Source organism: Canis lupus, chromosome 32 (genome assembly GCF_011100685.1).
Source record: "Canis lupus familiaris isolate Mischka breed German Shepherd chromosome 32, alternate assembly UU_Cfam_GSD_1.0, whole genome shotgun sequence".
NCBI lineage: Eukaryota > Metazoa > Chordata > Mammalia > Carnivora > Canidae > Canis > Canis lupus.
Genome location: NC_049253.1, coordinates 19363556 through 19384502, shown reverse-complemented (window position 1 = coordinate 19384502; position 20947 = coordinate 19363556). Strand labels below are relative to the sequence as shown.

General features: G+C 37.0%; 1 protein-coding gene across 14 annotated transcripts in view; it reads left to right on the top strand.

The window, feature by feature from the left end:
* The first annotated feature begins 504 nt into the window (after positions 1 to 504).
* The window catches only part of RAP1GDS1 (Rap1 GTPase-GDP dissociation stimulator 1), a 159897-nt gene continuing 139454 nt past the window's right edge, over positions 505 to 20947 (top strand). For all 14 annotated transcript variants that reach the window (XR_005382801.1, XR_005382800.1, XR_005382802.1 and 11 more), the window contains exon 1: positions 505 to 695. Coding sequence is in view for 4 of the 14 variants with exons in the window: in XM_038582073.1 (XP_038438001.1) it covers positions 692 to 695 (4 nt within the window). In the remaining 10 variants the exon portion in view is untranslated. The remainder of the gene's footprint in view (positions 696 to 20947) is intronic.

Genomic DNA, 20947 nt, shown 5'->3' with positions numbered 1-20947 from the left:
CAGCCCCAACCACCCCGCTGCTGCGCCGCTAACGCTAGGAGCCCGCCCCGCGCCCCGCAGGCTGCTCGGAGAACGGGCGCCCTCAGGTCTCGGTCTCGCGGAGGCGCAGCCCCGTCGGCGGCCCGTGCACGGCAGCTCCGTCTCGGGATGTCTGCGGGGCGTCCCCGCCGCCTCCTCCGGGGACCTGCAGCCCGCGCGGCCGGGCCGTCCCGTAAGGCACACGGGGTCGGCGGGCAAGCCGGGCGGCAGCCCTCGGGACCCCGCAGCCCACCCAGCGCGCGGCCTGCGGCGGCTGCAGCGGGCCCGCCCGCGGAGGGGAAGAGAAAGGGGCGCGGGAGACACTGAGCATGCTCGGCGGAGAGGGCGGGGCGCCCCCGGGCCGCGCGTCGGGGCCGGCGCTGCTCAGCCCGGCTCTGCCTCCCGGGCGCCCGCCCGCTCCGAGCCGCGCCCGCCGCAGGCTGCGCCCGCCCCCGCCCCGCCCCGCCCCGCCCCCCCGCCGCTCGTCCCCGCCGCGGCCGCGCCGCCTGCAGCAGCAGCAGCGGCAGCAGCAGCTGCTCCTCCCCGGCGGCCGCCCCCCGCGGGTCCCTCCCTGGCTGCGGGAGAGGCCGAGGTAGAGGGAGGACGCCGCGCCGCCCGCCCGCTCCGGGGACCCTCGCCTCGCCCTGCTGGCTCCGCACCCTCCGGGAGAAACATGGGTAAGTCATCCTGCCTTCCCCGTCATCGCCTGACATTTTTCTCTCCCTCGGCGTGTTGCAGGGTGGGAAGCGTTTCTCGCGCAAAGTTGCCGGATTTCTCCAGCCCGCGGCTGTGGGACCGCGGCTCGCCCTGCGGGGACAGTCGGCGCTCGCGGCACGCGCGCGGGTCCCCGGGCTGGGAGGGTCCCGGGCGCGGGGTGCGGCCCTCGGGCACCTCGCGGCCGCGCCTCCCCTCCTCCATTCTTCCTGCCCGAGCCGTGCCCGGGCACCGCGGGGCCGGCCTCGCGGGCCAGCATCCTCCGGAGGCCGCCCGCCCCCTTCCCTCGGCGGCTGCGGGCGCGGAGGCTCGGTCGGACCGCGCGGGAGAGCCCGCCTCGCGGAACTTCCCGGTCTGGGCGACCTTTCCCCAGCCCGAGGCGGGGAAGTGCGAGCAAGTAGTTTGGGCGACGGCACGACCTGCATGGGAATGGTTTCTGGCGGGGGAGAGCGGCCGGCGTCCCCGGCCGAGGGATGACTTGTCAGAGGCCACGAGGAGCGCGCGGGAGGATGCGGAGAGCCGCCGGCCGGGGGCCCCGTGCCCAGCCCCCTCCTGGGCCCCTTCGCCCGCCGGCTGTAGCTGTGCCGAGAAACGCACCCTGGACACGTTACGGAACTTACATCTCAGTTATTCCTTCCCGGCGTCCCCTGCCTCAATCTACATAATCTGATTTTTAGTTCCTTTGTATGTACGGTTGATCCCAACGAATTGGTTTGCGACCAGATACTTAAAAGCAGGTGCATTCTCTAAAATGACATATGACTTATCTTAACATTTTTTTTTTTCATGACATTGCTTAGGCGTTCAGTGCGGTAATTACAGAAACGTCTGATGAGTTCTGTAATTTAATAGGCGATTTTTTTTTTTTAAAAGATAGTATCAGTTCGAAGTACCGTACTTCTACATGCCCCTGGTTCGCTTCCACCCCTGTCGTAATCTCCTCTTTTAAAATTTGCTCCATTGGCGTCTGTCAACTCGGACTTTTCCCACCCCTCTGTGCAAGTTATTTTAAGCCTAAAATGAATGTGGTTCTTTCATCTGTCAATACAGTGCTCAACACGTCTAGCATTCAGTCGTGGCAATTGAGAATCTTCTAGGAAGTATCTAAATCTGGAAATGGTGTGGATGGAGCTTACTGGAAAAGCAGATGCTCCAAGCTGTTTCAGACCTTTGGTCCTATATTGGGGAGAGGCTAGTGTTGCAGGAGGAGGTGGTATGAATAAAAAATGAATTATGGCCCTGAATTTTATCTTTAGTTCAGATTTCTTCCCCCCCTTTTAATGTACTATCGGTATTATGCTGAACGAATTTATGTAAAATTGGGTGGCCCATAGGTACCTAGCTTTTCTCCAGGAGTAGAATTTTAAATAAATACTCAGATTATTGGACACATTGTAAATTTTCCTTGAACATGCAAAAGCTCTCTCCTTAATTATAGGCCACAAATATGGCTTGTGAAATACATTTACCCGTGTTTCAAGGTGAGCTAGAAAATCCATTTAAATAAAATTTTAACTTACATGTTGAGTCAGAGTCTTCTCAGTAGAAAAAATTCAATTCTGTTGCCATACTTATGAATAAAAATACTTTATTTAAAAATGATTGATCTTCAAATTCTTGAATGTTACTGCTTGATTTCAAAGAATGGTCAGATAGAAACCCTTCTCTCATTTGAAGTTTCTCAGATACTCTTTGATTAAACCAGTCTCTCCTCATAGTACTCTATACCTTATTGGAGGCTTTTTAGCACTTACATAATCTGCCTTATAATGGAGTTGTTTATGTGTGTGTTGTGCAGTTAGTCATCAGTTCCAGAAGATGTAAATTATGTCTAATTAATTTTTGTGTATCCCACAGTTCTTTCCACATAGTAGATATTCAATAAGTCTTTGGTGAATTCACTATTGAAGTTAAAACCTATTATTTTCCATTTGTGAACTTGAAAGTATGGGCTTTGAACATTCAGTTTGGTAGTTATTATGGAGGCTTGGAGGAATTGGGAATAGAGAAGTATAATTATACTATGAGTAGTCTTCTTGGTAAAAAAAAAAAAAAAAAAAAAAAGGTTGGGTTGACTCAGAGATATGGATTCGGGGATAGCCTCCAGGTAAGCCATTTCCTTCTGCACTGCTGTCTTCCATGGTAAGGTGGGTTAGTGTGTGATCACTAGGACATGCAATAACATAAAATTGAAACCTTGTAAAGCGATTTCATCTTCTGAGCCAAAGAAGTTATAACAATTGACATATACGTAAAGGGTACCCTGATTAATGGTAGGAAAAAATCACTTTTGAAAGACTTCCCAAGAAATAAATAAGGTGATTTAAAAAAATATTCTCATGGCAGTGCTTTTTCTCTGTAAGAAAGTGAAGGAAACTTCCTATATAGTCTTATGGGGCATGGCTATAATATATATCTTATTATAGAGTCAACATATACTTAATATTTATTGAATATCAACCAAGTACAATGTACTGTGGGAGGACAGAGATGAATAAAACATTCATACTTCAAGTTCCATTTAATCCTAATTGGAATGATACGATACATACACAGATAGCTATAACGGAAGTGATAATAAATGATCTTTACATGTGTTATAGATTCAGGGCATGGAGAGAAGAAGGTTTTAGAAAAATGATGCTGTTTGAACCAAAGGTTGGTTAAACTTCTGGAAGGTAGAAATGAATGGAGACTGTTAATTAGGATGGGCGTTGGCAGGAGAGAAATGGCATAAATGGAGATATAGAGATAGGGAATACTTAAGGAATTTCAGGATATGACTAAATAGTCATGTTTGGCTGGAGCAAAAAGGTAAGGTAAGAGTGTGTGACAGAGATGAAAAAGTATTTATGGGTAAAGACCAGATAATAGAGGAACTTAAATGCCAAATTAAAGAAGTTTTTGGACTTTGGTCTATTAAGGGACTATGAAACATTTTTAGGTAGTTAAGTGATGGATCACATCTGTGGTTTAGGAAAATTAATCTGTTAAGTGAAAGATGGGTTAGATGAGAAAATAGAGAACACTTCAGAAGGTAGTTGTTGCAGTTTGGGTGAAAATATTTACTGGCTGGAACTAGACTGTGGCAATGGGAGTAGAATGTTGCAAATAAAGAACAGGATTTACTTGCCAACTAATTGAGTATGGAATTGAGAAAGGAGATGTACAGTATCGCCTGGGCAATAAAGAAAATGTGGAAATATTAATATATATTTAATCCATTGGAAGAGGAAACACGAATAGTAAGTTTTGGGCCTGATGGGTTGCACTGTTTATTTTGCCATTTAGATTCTCTGCTCATTGATGACAGGGATTCTCATTAGGTTTGTTTTTGTTTTTGTTTTTTAAATATTTTATTTATTTATTTATTTATTTATTTATTTATTTATTTATTTATTTATTTATTTATTTATTTATTTATGAGAGGCAGAGAGAAGGAGAGAGAGAGAGAAAAGCAGAGACACAGGCAGAGGGAGAAGCAGGCTCCATGCAGGGAGCCTGACATGGGACTTGATCCTGGGTCTCCAGGATAAGGCCCTGGGCCGAAGGCGGCACTAAACCACTGAGCCACCCGGCCTGCCCCTCTCATTAGGTTTGAATACATCTCAAATAATAGTGTGTGGCACATAGTAGCTATGCAGTAAACATTTGTTGACTGACTGAAACTAGGTAACAAATATTTAACAAATAGTTATTTTTTTTTTTTAAGATTTTATTTATTTATTCCTTAGAGACACACACAGAGAGAGAGAGAGAGAGAGAGAGAGAGAGAGAGACAGGCAGAGGGAGAAGCAGGCTCCATGCAGGGAGCCTGACGTGGGACTCGATCCTGGGATTCCAGGATCAGGCCCTGGGCTGAAGGCAGCGCTAAACCTCTGAGCCACGGGGCTGCCCAGTTATTTTAACTTTTAAGAGAGGATTTGAACTTGAGATCTGGAAGTTATTCATAAATCCCGAATGATATTTCAAGTTAGGTAGGAGGCAGAGAGGCAACAGAAAGAAAAAAAAGAAAATTTGTCCAAGGTAAGAATCTTGAGGAATGACCCATTGTCAGGGGAGAATGGAATGATTTGACAACTGAAAGAGACAGAAGTAGGTAGGAGTGAAACCCTAGAATTGGCATGTGGCTAGTTTCATTATATACTGAATGGTTAATAATATCCATTGCTTCAGAACCCAGTGATAAGGACTGAGGAAAGGATCTGAATTGTGATGTGGTTTGGTTAGGATATTACCCAGGATATTTTCTAAAAAGCAGCTTTAAGAGGTGTAGTAGATATGGAGATCAGTTGTAGAGGCTGAGTAATGAGGAAGTAGAAACTAAGAATTCACTATATCCCTTGACCTGTTTAAAGATCTGTAAATAAGCATAGGTTTCTTTAAACATTTTTAAAATGTTGCACTTTATATGGAGTGATACATGCTATTTTCTTGCCTGAGAATAATTTGTAATGTTACCATAGTGCTTCACAAGTCTGACATTTTTTAATGTCATTATATCCTAGTATAGTGTACTTTTTATGTTTGCAATATTTGTCATACAGATTGAGCTTAGAAATGGTTTTATAATTTTGCATAGCATTTTACATAAAGTATACTTTTTACTGATGAATGGTTTTATCACTTTTTATTTCTATTAGTCTTTGTGAATTTGGAATTTCTCTAGTTATGTCTCTATACCCTTAATTCCTAGGGTTCTGTTTTTCTGTATAAATATGTATTAGCTTTATAGATCAGTCTTGTATTTTTTTCCTCTTGTATATCTAAGTTCAGGAATGATTTTACAGATCTTTTTTTTTTTTTTTTCAAATTAGAATGATACAATTTTTTGGTAAACTGGTAGTCGCTAAAGTTTACTTTTTATTTTTTATTATTTTTTTTTTATTGGTGTTCAATTTACTAACATACAGAATAATACCCAGTGCCCGTCACCCATTCACTCCCACCCCCCGCCCTCCTCCCCTTCTACCACCCCTAGTTCGTTTCCCAGAGTTAGCAGTCTTTACGTTCTGTCTCCCTTTCTGATATTTCCCACACATTTCTTCTCCCTTCCCTTATTTTCCCTTTCACTATTATTTATATTCCCCAAATGAATGAGAACATATAATGTTTGTCCTTCTCCGACTGACTTACTTCACTCAGCATAATACCCTCCAGTTCCATCCACGTTGAAGCAAATGGTGGGTATTTGTCATTTCTAATAGCTGAGTAATATTCCATTGTATACATAAACCACATCTTCTTTATCCATTCAAAGTTTACTTTTTAAAAAGAGCATAGATCACAGATTGACTAGTTCAATAATTTTTCTTATGTTGGCATTACATCTTTGTTATGTTATCTGTTTTCTCCCCATGGAAGCAGGGCTAAATTCACTGTCTTTGGTAGAGTCATCTTCTGAAGTCCCTAGTACTACTATTTGGAAAGTTATAATAACCCTAATTCATTTTGAGAACTGTAGAGTTTTAACTTTCACATTGGAATGTTGGAGCTTCTGGGTACATTTGGGGAAAATACTGTGGTTTCCCTCTACAGAGATTCCAGGTCACTGAATTTGAACTTGGCAATTCTAGCATTATTTGTGGCACCAGCAGCGACCATAAGAATTACCTAAATTTTTAATACTCAATCATCAGGAGGAATGGAGAAGGAAGACCCACTCCTTTGAGAACTTGGTGTTAATTTTTGATAATCAAATGTTCGGATAACACTAAATTGAAAATACTTTCCTAGGCATTTAACTTGGCAAATAGTTCTTGTGGAGAGAAGAGCAATAATAAATGAAGATATCAGTAAGTTATGAAGTCTGTTTTGGTTATAAAATTCTATGATTCCTTGAAACTGAACTTTGAATATACTTTGTATCACTAATGTCTTAAATATGCTGTATTCATCCTTATATAATCAGTTTTTCTTTAGTGTTCAAAGAGTAAATGTCTACTTGAGGTAGCACTTCAAAGTTTGAAACAACCTGTTAGCTTTGTCTGACTAGACGGCCTAAATACCATTACTTATGTGAGCTAAGATATAAATGCTGGATTCAAATTGCAGAGTAATGTCATTCTCTCAATACATCTATTTATGCAACTTTTGTTGCTAGAAGCATTCCAGGAGTTAAAAGTGAGAATTAGGGCAGCCCGGGTGGCTCAGCGGTTTAGCGCTGCCTTCAGTCCAGGGTGTGATCCTGGAGACCCGGGATCGAGTCCCACCTCGGGCTCCCTGCATGGAGCCTGCTTCTCCCTTTGCCTGTGTCTCTGCCCCGCCCCGCCGCCCCCCTACCCCCCCCCCCCCTGCCGTGTGTGTCTCATGAATAAATAAATAAAACCTTAAAAAAATAAAAATAAAAGTGAGAATTAGGGTAGTGGTAAATGGAAGTGGTTAAATTGAGCTGCTAGCTGTGATTGGCTCTGCTTACAAACTCCAAAGTCCTTCTAACTTTTTGTATACAAAATGAATTATTTCCATATGAGGTGTATATCTGGTATCTTCTCTGAGGCTGTTTTTGCTTAATTTTGTCCAAATTTATGACTTCAACTACTAACTATATGCTACTAGTGCCTATATTATATATATGTGTGTGTGTGTGTGTGTGTATATACATATGTATATTTATAAATCTGTTTTACTAAATTTATATGCTTGCATATACTATATGCATATACATAAATATTTTATTAAATATGTAGGTATATATATTTGATAAAATAGTTTATTATATATGTTATATATTTTATATAATGTAGGTAATATGTATAATGTTTGGACTATATGTAGGCAGTATGTATAATACATGTATGGGCTATAATATCTGTAGGCATATATATAATATATGTATGGGCTATTTTTTTATCTGGGAGATTATTAAACATCTCTATATCCATAGTTAATTCAAATTAATTCAGTTCAAAACCAAATTCATTGTGCAGTTTTTAATGATAGTAACTAGAGGTGTGATGGTTATGTTCAACCAAAAGCCCTTCTCTAATAAAGCCTGGATTTGTGGTGGTTGTTGATATCTTATGAATGCATAGTTGGGAAGAGATGAATTGCAGCACATCAGTATATAGTAGATCCACCATATAGATATAATAACCTTATGAGCACAGATAACAGTAAAATATAGTGAAATAATTAAGTAGTAAAGAGTTTTGAGTATTAATACCTTTGTTTTAACATAACTTATTGAGGTTTATAAAATTTAATTTTTAGTAATGGCTGTTTTACTAATTGCCTCATAAAATTCCTAAAAATTTAATAATCATGTTTCTTGGGCTGGTACAAAGGAGTTTTAGTACACCATTGAATGAATAATTACCATTTATCATTTAATAAGAATTATTGTTGTTAATTATGCTAAGCTTTACATTTTTTCATATTTTTAAAATTTTTAATTTTTTCAACAATTCTATGAAGTAAGTGACTCTATTCCCATTTTATTGATTCAAAGAATTAAATAATTCATCCAGGGGGAGAGAACTAAGTCTCTAAAATCTTATTTTAGAGCAGTGATTCTCAAACTCTAGCTTACTTAAGAATCCACTAGTGTTTATTAAAAAAAAAATTAATACGCCCACCCTCAGAAATTTTGATTTAGTAGACATTGGGTGGGCTGAGAATTTGCATTGTCAAGACATTGGCAGATGATGTTGCACTTTCAGTAGCATCACCGTAGAGCATGGGTCTGCAGACTTTTTACATAAAGGGCCAGATGGTAAGTATTTTAGGCTTTGCAGGCCAAGAGGCAAAATCAAAGATATTCCATAGATAAGAGAGAAATATATGATGAAAGAAAACAAATATCCACAAATATTTTGTTGACTAAATTCAAAATACAACACTAATTGAACATAAGTTATTGCAATACAGATATACTAATAACAATATTTTAATTCTGTTTTTGAGATAGAATTTCATTTAATTGGGATTCAGAGTTATCTTGTCATCAGAATTGATCATTTGTTAATGCAGATCTGTAATGTGATTTAATGGATTTTGTTTTCGAAACATAGATAGACATTGCCAAATACTGTAATCAGTCCATGAGGATATGATTTTATTAATGAGCATGTTCATTAGAATGAACAAAATCCAAAAGAATTCTACTCTTGATATTTGCTACTTAGCATGCTACTACATTATGGATTAACCACTTAAAATAGAAAGGTGGGGGGATCCCTGGGTGGCTTAGCAGTTTGGCGCCTGCCTTTGGCCCAGGATGCGATCCTGGAGTCCCAGGATCCAGTCCCGTGTCGGGCTCCCGGCGTGGAGCCTGCTTCTCCCTCTGCCTGTGTCTCTGCCTCTCTTTCTCTCTCTCTCTCTCTCTCTCTCTCTCTCTGTGTCTATCGTGAATTAAAAAAAAAAAAATCTTTAAAATAGAAAGGTGGAAGCTTCTCAGTTGCTTAGTTAAGTGGATTTTCTTGTGTAGAAGTTTCTTTTGCATCTGAAGTCTGAAAAACCCTGCTATAACCATGGTTTGAGCTTGTAAAATATATCTGTTGCAAATTTGTATATGCATGGAGGTCTCTTATTTTAACATTTGACAGTACCAGAAGCTTGTACAGTAGATTGATGGTTACTTGTGTTTCCAACAATGTTGTCAAAATGACAACATAGTTAAGTTCCTCATATAAGCCCTATTTTGCCTTTTGATTTTCAGGTCAAATTCTAGGCAACATCAAATCTGCAGCAAATCTAACTTCCAGAGGCATTCATTGTTTGTTAATAGTGGTTAAAGGCATTTCTTTTTATTCCCCCAGAAATTTCATCTCACCTTTGAACTGAAAAATCAAAATCAAACTCTACCATTGCTGAGCTATTAAACTGTTGTGTGATAAGGCTGGTCAGGGTATTTAGCTTCTTCTTCTTATCAACGTACACAGAACTGATGATGCTTATTACATCTATGAGAGTGAATGAAGTTGATACCACTGGTTCAGGAATACATGATAGTTTGAAATATTTTCTTGATAAAATGCCTACTGATGAATAATATAATGAAGAACCATTGGCTTTAAATATCTTACATTTTCACAAACTTGGTAAGTTTGTTCAGCTAAACCTTTTTTTTTTTTCTTCTTCCTTCCTTCCTTCCTTCCTTCCTTCCTTCCTTCCTTCCTTCCTTCCTTCCTTCCTTCCTTCCTTCCTTCCTTCCTTTCTTTCTTTCTTTCTTTCTTTCTTTCTTTCTTTCTTCTTCTTCTTTTAGGATTTTATTTATTTATTTGACAAAGAGAGAGAGAGCACAAGCAGGGGGAGCAGCAGGCAGAGAGAAAGGGAGAAGCAGGCTCCCGCTAAGCAGGGAGCCTATGGGAGGCTTGATCCCAGACACTGGGAGCATGACCTGAGCCGAAGACAGATGCTTAACCAACTGAGCCACCCGGGTGCCTGCTAAGCCTTTTTCTGTTCCTCACATTTTTATCGCCATCAGCTGTAATACATCTTAGCAGATTCCACTTCAGGTTGTATTGAATTAATGTATAATCTCAATTTTGAAAATAAACTCGCCTATTGTGATTCTATGCAGACTCTTCATAGAGGCTAATTCTTTAGTTGCTTCATGCTCTGTGTCAGTGTTCTGAAAATAACATTAATTAGTATCACTAATATCTATCAACTTATCAAGAACCAATGAAAACTTTACAAAATCATTTGCCTTGTTTTTTAGTAGAGTATTGATATTGCTCCCAATATCCTTACCTCTTCAAGTAGTTATCATCACAGAATGGCTACTCTCAAACAATCCCTACCACCACCCATGAAATATTTCTTTGGCTGTTGTAGTCAAAACACAATTTAGCTCACCATGAGTAAACAGCTTTCTTGCTTGATTAATAAGTGAGCCACTCAGAAACTTAGTTTGTAGCTTCATTTTCATTTTTTACTTAATTAATTAATTAATTTTTAAGATTTTATTTATTTGAGAGAGAGTGAGAGCATCCACCAGCAGGGGGAGGGGCAAAGAGAGAGGGAGAAATAGACTCCCTGCTGAGCAGGGAGCCCTAAATGGCTTGATCCCTTGACTCCAGGATCATGACCGGAGAGGAAGGCAGATGCTCAACTGACAGCCATGCAGGGTCCCCTCATTTTTTTATTTTTGTAAAGAAATTCAGCTTTGATGAGCTACTGTATTTTATATTTTCTAATTTCTCTGACAATTACTTTCCTATGAATTGTGAATATGATGAATGTTTAGTCTGGTAGTATAGGTGTAGTATTTTTCTAACATAGCTATAGTGTCATTGCATGATATATTTGTTTGCTATCTAATTCAATAACAAGATAGTCCACACACCACTTAAATGCCTTAAAAACATGACATTTGAAGTATATGTTTCCTGTTTTGGTTTAATGGTCAAAATGGAATGTTGTGATATGACAATACCCATGGCACTCAAAACAATGGACAGCCATAACTGTGCAGCTGCAATTTGTAGTACATCAAACAGCAGTATAAACTGATGAAGGCACTACGTATGGTTTCTGTCTCCCCTACTCAACTGCCATCATAACGTGAACACGGGTATAAACAATAAAGGAGTGAGTTACATTCCAATAAAACTTTGTTTATGGACACTAACGTTTGAATTTCATACAATTTGCACATCATGGAATATATTTCTTTTTTATTTTATTCAATAATTTACAAATGTAAAACTGTTTTACCCTTGGATGATACAAAATCAAGAGATGGACCATAGTTTACCTATTTCTACTGTAGAGTAATACTATACTACGTTACCTTTACCCAAGACTTTTTCTCCCTTTGAATTCCCTAGCTCAGTGAATGGTATCACCATCCATCCACTCAGTCATTTCTGAAATCTAGTCATTCTGTTTCTAATATCTGTTGGGTTCCCTAAGTTCTTACAATTCTACTTCTTTGAATCAACCCTCTCCTCTTCTCTCTACTGTAAACACTACCAATTCAGCGTTTTATCACCCCTTCTTGAGACCATTTCACTATTCTGTAACAGATGTTCTTTCCCCTAGCATTTCCCTTCTTAACCAGTTTTTACATGCTGCTAGAGTACTCTATTTAAAAGATGAATCTGATCATTTCACTCCTTAGATATATATTTTTAATAGCTTCCCAATACATATAGCAGGGTTCCCAAACTCAAATGAAGAAACTCTGTGATTGAGGAGGGTTAAATGGCAATCTTTTGACACAGGGGTACTTCCCCACCCCACTGCATATTAAATTTAAAGGAATATTTTTTATTTCCATAAAAATGTATGCTTTCTTTTTTTTTCTTGAAAAACATCTGTCTTTAAGTTTCTCACTTTTGGTAAAAGACAACGGTGACAAAAATATTTCTCTACTATAATAAGAATAGTAGTGAAAGCATGATGAATGGCAACTAACATTGGGTCTCAGTGTGGAGATACAACAGGGAATGATGGGACTATGGCAAACTACAGGGTATGTGCCTAACCTAAAAAAGACGTTCCCTACTTAGCTACAATCATTTTTGCCATGTAGGAAAAAATGGTGTTGTTTCGGAGCTAACATGGGACACATACAGAAGACTCAGGCTCTTTAGGCCACTCACCAGCCAATCTAGTTTTTTTTTTTTTTTCAAGGGAAAAGGAAGGCAGGGTAGGGGGAAGACAGACAAGTTTAACTCTAGTACCTAAGAACATGTGAAAGAAATAATTCAGGTTATAGAATAGGAATCCCCAGTGTGGGGGAATAGGTCAGAGAATACCAAACATGTCAAATATTAACTTATTTACTAAATTAGGGGCCAAGCTTAAGCCAGATTTGGGGACTTTTAAAAGAAACCAGAAATTAGATTTTTATCCTGATACAGTTGACCCTTGAACAGCGTGGAAGTTAGTGGCATGGACCTCCCACACAGTCAAAAATTCACGTGTAATGTTTGGTTCTCCTGAAAACTTAGTTACTAATAACCTACTGTTGACTGGAAACCTTACTGAGAATGGTCAGTTAACACATATTTTGTATATTGTATGTATTATGTACCATATTCTTATGATACAGTAAGCTAGAGAAACTAAAATTTTATTAAGAATATCAAGGAAGAGAAAATACATTTATAGTGCTGTATTTATTTATTTATTTATTTATTTATTTATAGTGCTGTACTTATTGAAAAAAACCCATGTATAAATAGACTTGTGTGGCTCAATTCTGTGTTGTTCAAAGGTTGACTGGATTTAAGATTGTACTTGGTTTTGAGAATTATAATATCTAGGTCCTCAAACAGTGACACCATGGCTCTGCCTCTTTCTGTCCAGGGTAGAGAACACTGGTCAGAACCTCAGGTCGGTGAGGTTAAGAAGCATGTCCAGGTTCACACATTGAATTAGGGGTAGTATCAGATCTAGAATCTTGGTTTCCTAATCCTGTATTAGTGTTCTGTTCATTATACTAGGCCAGCTCCAATTTGTTAATGAATAAAAAAAGTGCATCTATACATATCCACAAACACACACACCTACACACACACACACACACACACACAAATTAACATCAAGGATTCACTCAAGTAAGTAGGTTAATGGAAAACTTCCTTTCCTAATGTTTCTACTACTAGAGTCTAGGCCCTCATCTCCTCATTCCTATACTGCTGAGACCATTTCTTACTTGTCCTCCCTAATAGTAGAGTCTTTGCTCTTCAGTCTTTTCTACATGCTACCACCAGATTAATCCTTTTAAAAAGATACTGCATCAATTATATCATTCTCAAGAATCTTTTTTTTTTCTCAAGAATCTAATACTGCTTCAACTGCCTATCATACTGAGTCTAAACTCTACTTAGCTTTCAGAATCTATAGAATTCTGCTACCTCTCAAATTTCTCATTCTTTCTGAAATACAGCTTCCTTTGATTATCACTGACCCTGAAATATTCTTCATCAGTGATTATGCCAGTATACCTTTGTTCATGTTATTCTTCCTCCCAGAATAACTTCTTTCCTCTGTTCTTATTCATTCTTCATAATCTAGCTCATGGAGACTACTTCTAACCTCTCTTACCAATCTCTCCTTTCTCTGGACACCTCTCACTTCTTGGACTCCTATAACACATTCAGTAACATCAGTTAGTCACCCAGTGTTTCATACTTCTTGCTGGCATTCAGTAATACTTGTTTGTTCATATCATAGAGTTACTATGGACTTAGATCAGTCTTCTTATTTAGTAGCATCATCCTATAGTGATTATAGGCATATTTATAATAGAGCTTGTAAACCAGCAGCCAAGGGGCCAAGTATACTTTGCAGATGGATTTTGTTAGGGAAGCTTTAGAAATTGGAATTGCTTGTCAACATTTAAATATCAAGATGTTTTGTTAGAAATCCATTTTGTGAATTTTTCTTGAAAGACTAAAAATTTAGGATCCCTGAGCCTGCATTCCTATTCATGACAGTTAATGATAGTTGTTCTTAGGCAGGGTATGAGGTCCCCAGTTTCTGTACTTCTTCCTGTTATCTTCAGTCCTACAAACTTCACTCAGTATTCTGTCTGGCTCTAGAAGGTATTTATCCATTTATTTTTATTTTATATTTTAGGTTTATTTGAGTATAGTTAACACACAGTGTTAACATTAGTTTCAGGTGTAGAACATTGTGATTTAGCTTCTGTATATGTTATGCTCTGCTCATACAAGTGTAGCTACCATCTGTCACCATACAATGCTATTTACAATATTATTGTCTATATTCCCTATTCTGTGCTTTTTAGTTCCATGATTTTTTTTCATTCCGTAACTGAAAACCTATATCTCCCATTCCCCTTTGCCCATTTTTCCCATACCCCTTTCATCTGAAAACTATCATTTTGTTTTCTGTATTTATAGGTCTGAGTCTGCTTTTGTTGTTGTTTGTTTTGTTTTTAAGATTTTACATATAAGTAAAATCACACTGTATTTGTCTTTTTCAATCTGATTTAATTCACTTAGCATAATACCTTCTGGGTCCATCCATGTTGTCACAAATGGCAAGATCTCCTCTTTTTTTATGGCTGCATTATACTTGTGTGTGTCTGTGTACACACACCACATCTTCCTTATCCCTTCATCTATCCATGGGCTCTTAGGTTGCTTCCATATCTTGTCTATTGTAAATACTGCTGCAATAAACATAGGGGTACATATATCTTTTCAAATTAATGTTTTTGTTTTCTTTAGGTGAATACACAGAGTAGGAATTATTGGATTTTATGGTATTTCTATTTGTAATTTTTGGAAGAACCTCTGTAGTGTTTTCCACAGTGATTGTACCAGTTTATATTCCCACAAACATTGCACAGGGGTTCTTTTTTCTCTGTATCCTTGCCAACACTTCTCCCATTCAGTAGGTTGTCTTTTTGTTTTGTTGATAGTTTCCTTTGCTGTGTAAAACCTTTTTATTTTGATGTAGTCCCAATAGTTTATTTTTGCTTTTGTTACCCTTGTCTTAGAAGACATATCTACAAAAATGTTGCTATAGTCAATATCAAAGATAATATTCTTCATGCTATCTTCTAGGGTTTTTATGGTTTCAGGTCTCATGTTTAGGTCTTTAAGCAATTTTAAGTTTGTTTTTGTGTATGGGTTAGTGCTCTAGTTTCATTCTTTTGCATATAGTTGTCCAGTTTCCCCAGCATTATTTATTGAAAAGACTGTTTTTTCCTCATTGTATGCTCTTTCCTCTTTTGTCATAGATTGACTATATAATATATAATATGTAACATACATAGCACATAATATTAACTGACTATATCATAGATTTATTTCTGAGCTTTCTAGTCTTTTACATTGATCTATTTTTATGCCAGTTTGGTTAATGCAGCTTTTTTTTTTTTTTTTTAAGATTTTATTTATTTATTCATGAGAGTCACAGAGAGAGAGAGAGTGAGAGAGAAAGAGAGAGAGAGGCAGAGGGAGAAGCAGGCTCCATGCAGGGAGCCTGACATGGGACACAATTCCGAGTCTCCAGGATCACGCCCTGGGCTGAAGACAGTGCTAAACCGCTGAGCCACCTGGGCTGCCCATGGTTAATGCAGCTTTGTAGTATATTAGAAATCTGGGATTATGATACCTCCAGGTTTGTTCTTTCTCAAGATTACTTCGGCTATTCAGTCTTTTGTTCCATACTAATTTGAGGATAATTTTTCTAATTCTATTAAAAATGCTTTTGGTATTCTGATAGAGATTATATTGAATCTGTAGATTGTTTTCGATAGTATGGATATTTTGACAATATTAATTCTTCTATTCCATGATATGGGTTATCTTTCCATTTGTCTGTGTCATCTTCAGTTTCTTCTGTCAGTGCTTTATAGTTTTCAGAATACAGATCTTTCACTCCCATGGTTAAGTTTATTCCTAAGTATTTTGTTGTTTTTGGTGCAATTATAAATAGAATTGTTTTTTAAATTTCTTTTTCTGCAACTTTGTTACTAGTATATAGAAACGCTACCAGTTTCTGGGTATTAATTTTGTGTTTTATAGCTTATTCATTTATTGCTTCTATTTATTTATTGCTTCTATTACTTTTATTCCCTTGTTACTGTTACTTCATTTATTCTATTTTATTCATTTATTACTTCTATTTATTTTTTATTTCATTTGTTTATTTGCCTATTCATTTACTATTACTTTTTTGGTCTTTAAGGTTTTTTATGTATAGTATGTCATCTGTGAATACTGACAGTTTAATTTTTCCTTTACCAAGATGGATACTGTTTATTTTTTCAGTCTGGTTAACTATGGCTAGGACTTCCAGTACTACGTTGAATAAAAGTGGCAGGTATATATTGATTCTTGTCTTCTTCCTAACTTCAGAGGGAATGCTTTCAATTCTTCACCATTGGGTATGATTTACCTGTAGGTTTTTCATATATGGTATTTATTTATTTATTTATTTGTTTGTTTGTTTGTTTGTTTGTTTGTTTTAAGTAGGCTCCACAGTGTGGAGCCCACTGTAGGGCTTGAATTCACAACTGTGAGATCAAGACCTGAGCTAAGATCAAGAGTCACACACTCAACCTACTGAACCACCCAGATACACCCCCATATATGGCCTTTATTATGTTGACGTTTGTTCTCTCTAACCCCACTTGGTTGAAAGTTTTTATCTGAATGGATGTTGAATTTGTCAAATGCTTTTCTGCATCTATTGAGATGATCATGTGATTTTAATCTTTTGCTAATGTAGTATATGTCTCTTACAGGTATTTGAATTTGCAATCTCTGAGATTTCTGTTAACTCTTTAGTAATTCAAAAGCTGTAGTTATAATTGAAATTGTGGTAAAATGGAACTTATATTACTCTTTGAACATGAATAAATTTATTTTAAAAATTAAGTGATTATTGCAAAAATTAAGTCATATAAGAGCAAAGTTAACTACCTGTGATATATATATTCTCATCAATCATAATTAAACCAAATCTGTAATTGAGCAGAATGATACAAAAAAATCAAAGAGATAGAGGGTAGAATCTCTCCTTTTTCATAAAGTAATTCTGTAGTATAGCTTTTGTCAAGTTACTTAAGTTCTTTAAATCCCCATTTCATCGTATCCTTGAAGTAGTACATTATTACTGAATAAGAACAAATAATAGATTTCAGATAAAAAATGGAAGGGAGAAAGAGCTCATTTCCTAGAGAACTAATACAAATTATAATATGGAAACCTGCACACTCAGTTACTTAATAAAGACTGACCAGCTCCCAAATCGAGACATTTTTTTTCCCCCCTTTTTGAGGTGGGGGGAATGATGGTGCCTTTCTAGGGAAAATGATGGTATGGCATTTTTAGAGTACTCAAAGTGCAGTAGGGCTGCTAGATTGTTTCTAGAAAACATTATTTTCTTATATATATTTGATAGCATTTTCTAACATACAAGGATTATGTAAAGTTTAAATAATTATGTTTAAAACATAATTTGTAAGTGAATTATATTTAAAACATGATTGTTTAAAACAATTATGTAAAGTGAATAGCATAAAATTCTACAAGTCAGATTTTAAATTATGTAAAAAAGAATTGCATAAGATTATATAAAATAATTTCAGATAACTAACTTATGGGTGGGGGTTTTGATTTTATAGTCAGAAAAAAACCAAGCAGGAATCATTGAACTTTAACAAAAAAATATTTTCAAAACTGTGAGCTCACGCCATCGAAGATGTTTTTAACAAGAAATTTGTCAAGAATTAAAAATTACGTCCTTTAGTACGTATGAAAAATGAAAAATGTTCCATTTTGAAGATTCTTCAAGTAACTCCATTATAAAAGATGAGATTGGTCATTATAAAGAAACAAAACTTACACTGAAATATTTGTTTTACAGAAATATGTTATTTTATCTTTAAAATTATATAATTCGCTTCAAAAACAAAACCAATTACAATAAAGACAGAAATTTTATATCAGCTAATTAACTTAAATTCCTTATAATTACAAGAATGCATTTTTGAGAAGAGTGGTGTGAAGCTCCAAGAAAGAATAACTGTTCATGGGCTTATATGGTTTGTGTAAAACATCATCAGTCGGATCAGAAACAAAAGACTATCATGTTACGCAGTACAGAAAGTGATAAGTAATGCAAGCAGTGACGATTTCTGCTTTTGAAAACCTTAACCTCTAACTGGAAGATAATAACATAAAAGAAATGACTAATAGAAACAGATAAGGGTATAATTGGGATTCTTTAAAGGGAAAACAGAGCCCTAAGAATTTAAGTAAGAGAAAATCATATTTACCGTTTCAGCACCAGTATAGCTTCTCAGGAATATAAGAGTGCTCATTAGTTGCTATGACCTAGAAATTTTTTCTTAGAATTTATTTATCTATTTAAACATTTCATGAAAGTGAGAGTATGTACCTAACATTGGTACTGCCCTTGAGATACTATGACAGAGGCTGCCCCTGGTACATTTCATTGTGATTTCATCTAATCTCTCTTATCTTCTTTACTCCCTGACCGGCAAGGAAGGAAGGCAATGAAAGGAAAGAAAGGAAAGCAAGTAAAGGAAATTAATACTTAACTTAATTCACATTAAATTCCTTTTAAATTCCTTCATTCCTCATTCCTTAATGAAGCCTTAATTCCTGCAAGTCTTCCTTTTCCTCCTTCCTTCTTCCTTCATTTCTTCCTTCCTGTTTCCTTTTTTTTTTTTTTTCTTTCTTTCTTTCTTTTTTTCTTTTTTCTTTTTTTCTTTCTTTCTTTTCTTTCTTTCTTTTCTTTTCTTTTCTTTTCTTTTCTTTTCTTTTCTTTCTTTTCTTTTCTTTTTTCTTTTCTTTCTTCTTCTTTCTTCTTTCTCTCTCTCTCTCTCTCTTTCTTTCTTTCTTTCTTTCTTTCTTTCTTTCTTCTTTCTTTCTTTCTTCTCTTTCTTGGGGTACACATTCACCTACATAGATAGTTGTTAGCTAGTACAACTACCTAACATGGTTGGGTTATAAATTCATTCTTGAAGGGTTTACATCAATATAAAGCAAGATACAGGTAGTCCTTACTTTGCACAGCTCTGACTTTCACAAAATTTCCAATGAGTTTCATTTAATATGTGTGGACTGCCTGTTCAGTGGCAAGAACCTAGATGTTAAAGACACACATGTATAGATTTATCCCACCTTTGGTGCTTTTCTTTCTAGGCAAGTTACTCAGGTTCCAAATTCAACTTTTTCATCCATTAAAATATGGGTAATAATAATAATAACACCTATTTCATAAGGTAGTGGTAAATATTAATAAATAATAACCATATAAATATTAATTTCTCTTTCCAAAGGTGAGAACATAGTCAGTTTTTGGGGAACTGTATCTTGCGTTCAGTGGTAAAACTAATCAAAGGATCTAATGCTGTTGGTTGTATTATTTTAATCAAATCAGTGTAGTGAATATTAAGTTATAGCAGATTATGTTTTCCAGTGATGGCCACAACACTACCTCTTGCCCCTCACATCACATATTCTTCTAGAACTTGCCATTCCCCAATGAAAGTTGGGGAGTTCTCTTACTGTTGAATATGAGCACGCTTGTGATTCACTTGTAACCAATAGAATGCACCAGAAGTGCTGTGTCATTACCTAGGTTTGGTTGTAAAACAAAGCGTTTGCTTCCCTTGTTTTTGGGAATACTGGCTTGCTTGGAGCTCTGAAAAGTCTGAGCCTGTAGCTGCCATTCTCTGAGGAAGTCAGGCCATGTGGAGGGGCCTCAGATCTCAGGTGTCATAGCTTTCAAGTCCTTTCAAGCCAGAACCATCAGATGATTCAGATAATGCCAGCCCCTGCTATGTAGTCACTCTCCGGAGATACACCCTTACCTTTGCAACTCTATATTGAGGCTCGAGACCTTGTAGAACAGGGGCAAACCATCTTCAGTGTGCCCTTTGTGAATTCCTGGTTCACAGAATCTGTAAGTACAATAAAATGGTTTTTGCTTTATACCATTAAGTTTGAGGTGGTTTGTTATGTAACAGTAATAATTGAAACAATTATCAAACCTGAAAGACACATTGTTTCAGTAAGAAATAGATTGCTATTAAAACTGATCAAAGTGGGAACCACCTGATGAATAAATGCTTATTGAGTTTTTTTCATTTCAATGAAAGATAGCTTAACAGAATTTTGTCTAGTACATAGCATTTCCCTGTGTTTTATTTAATTGTTTTTTACTTGATATTAATTCCTTTGAAGAAATATTTGCTGTCAAAAAAGAAATATGCATGTTTAAACAGCTTAAACTGTTTCACTATTGCTTTCTGGTAAATTTTACCTGTTTGGCTAATAAAAAATGTCAATTGATATTCTTAGTAAGGATAGTTATCATTAAAATCTCTGTATTCTTTTTTCAAAACACAGTAGCCTAATAAAACCTGATAGGAACAAAGATATATCTGTATTTGTCTCTCCAAGTTACAATTTAGTTGTTATCTTTGATACTAATTTTAATGTTAATCTTATAATAACAACCTCATATTAGTATATTTGGCAAAATTAGTTTGAATCTGTATCTTTCTTATCACTTTTTGGGAGACCTTGGGTTTCTAAGTTTATTACCACTGAATAAAATAATACTTTGTTGTGCATTTGGCAAGGGGTTTCAATTATAGGGTCATTATTATGTTTTTCTAAAATATATAATTGTAATAATAATGGTACTTTTTATTAAGATCATTACCATGGAAAAGGTAATCAGTATTGTAGTAACATTTGGATTGATTATGCTTTAAAGTTTGTGTATGTGTTTGTAAATATAA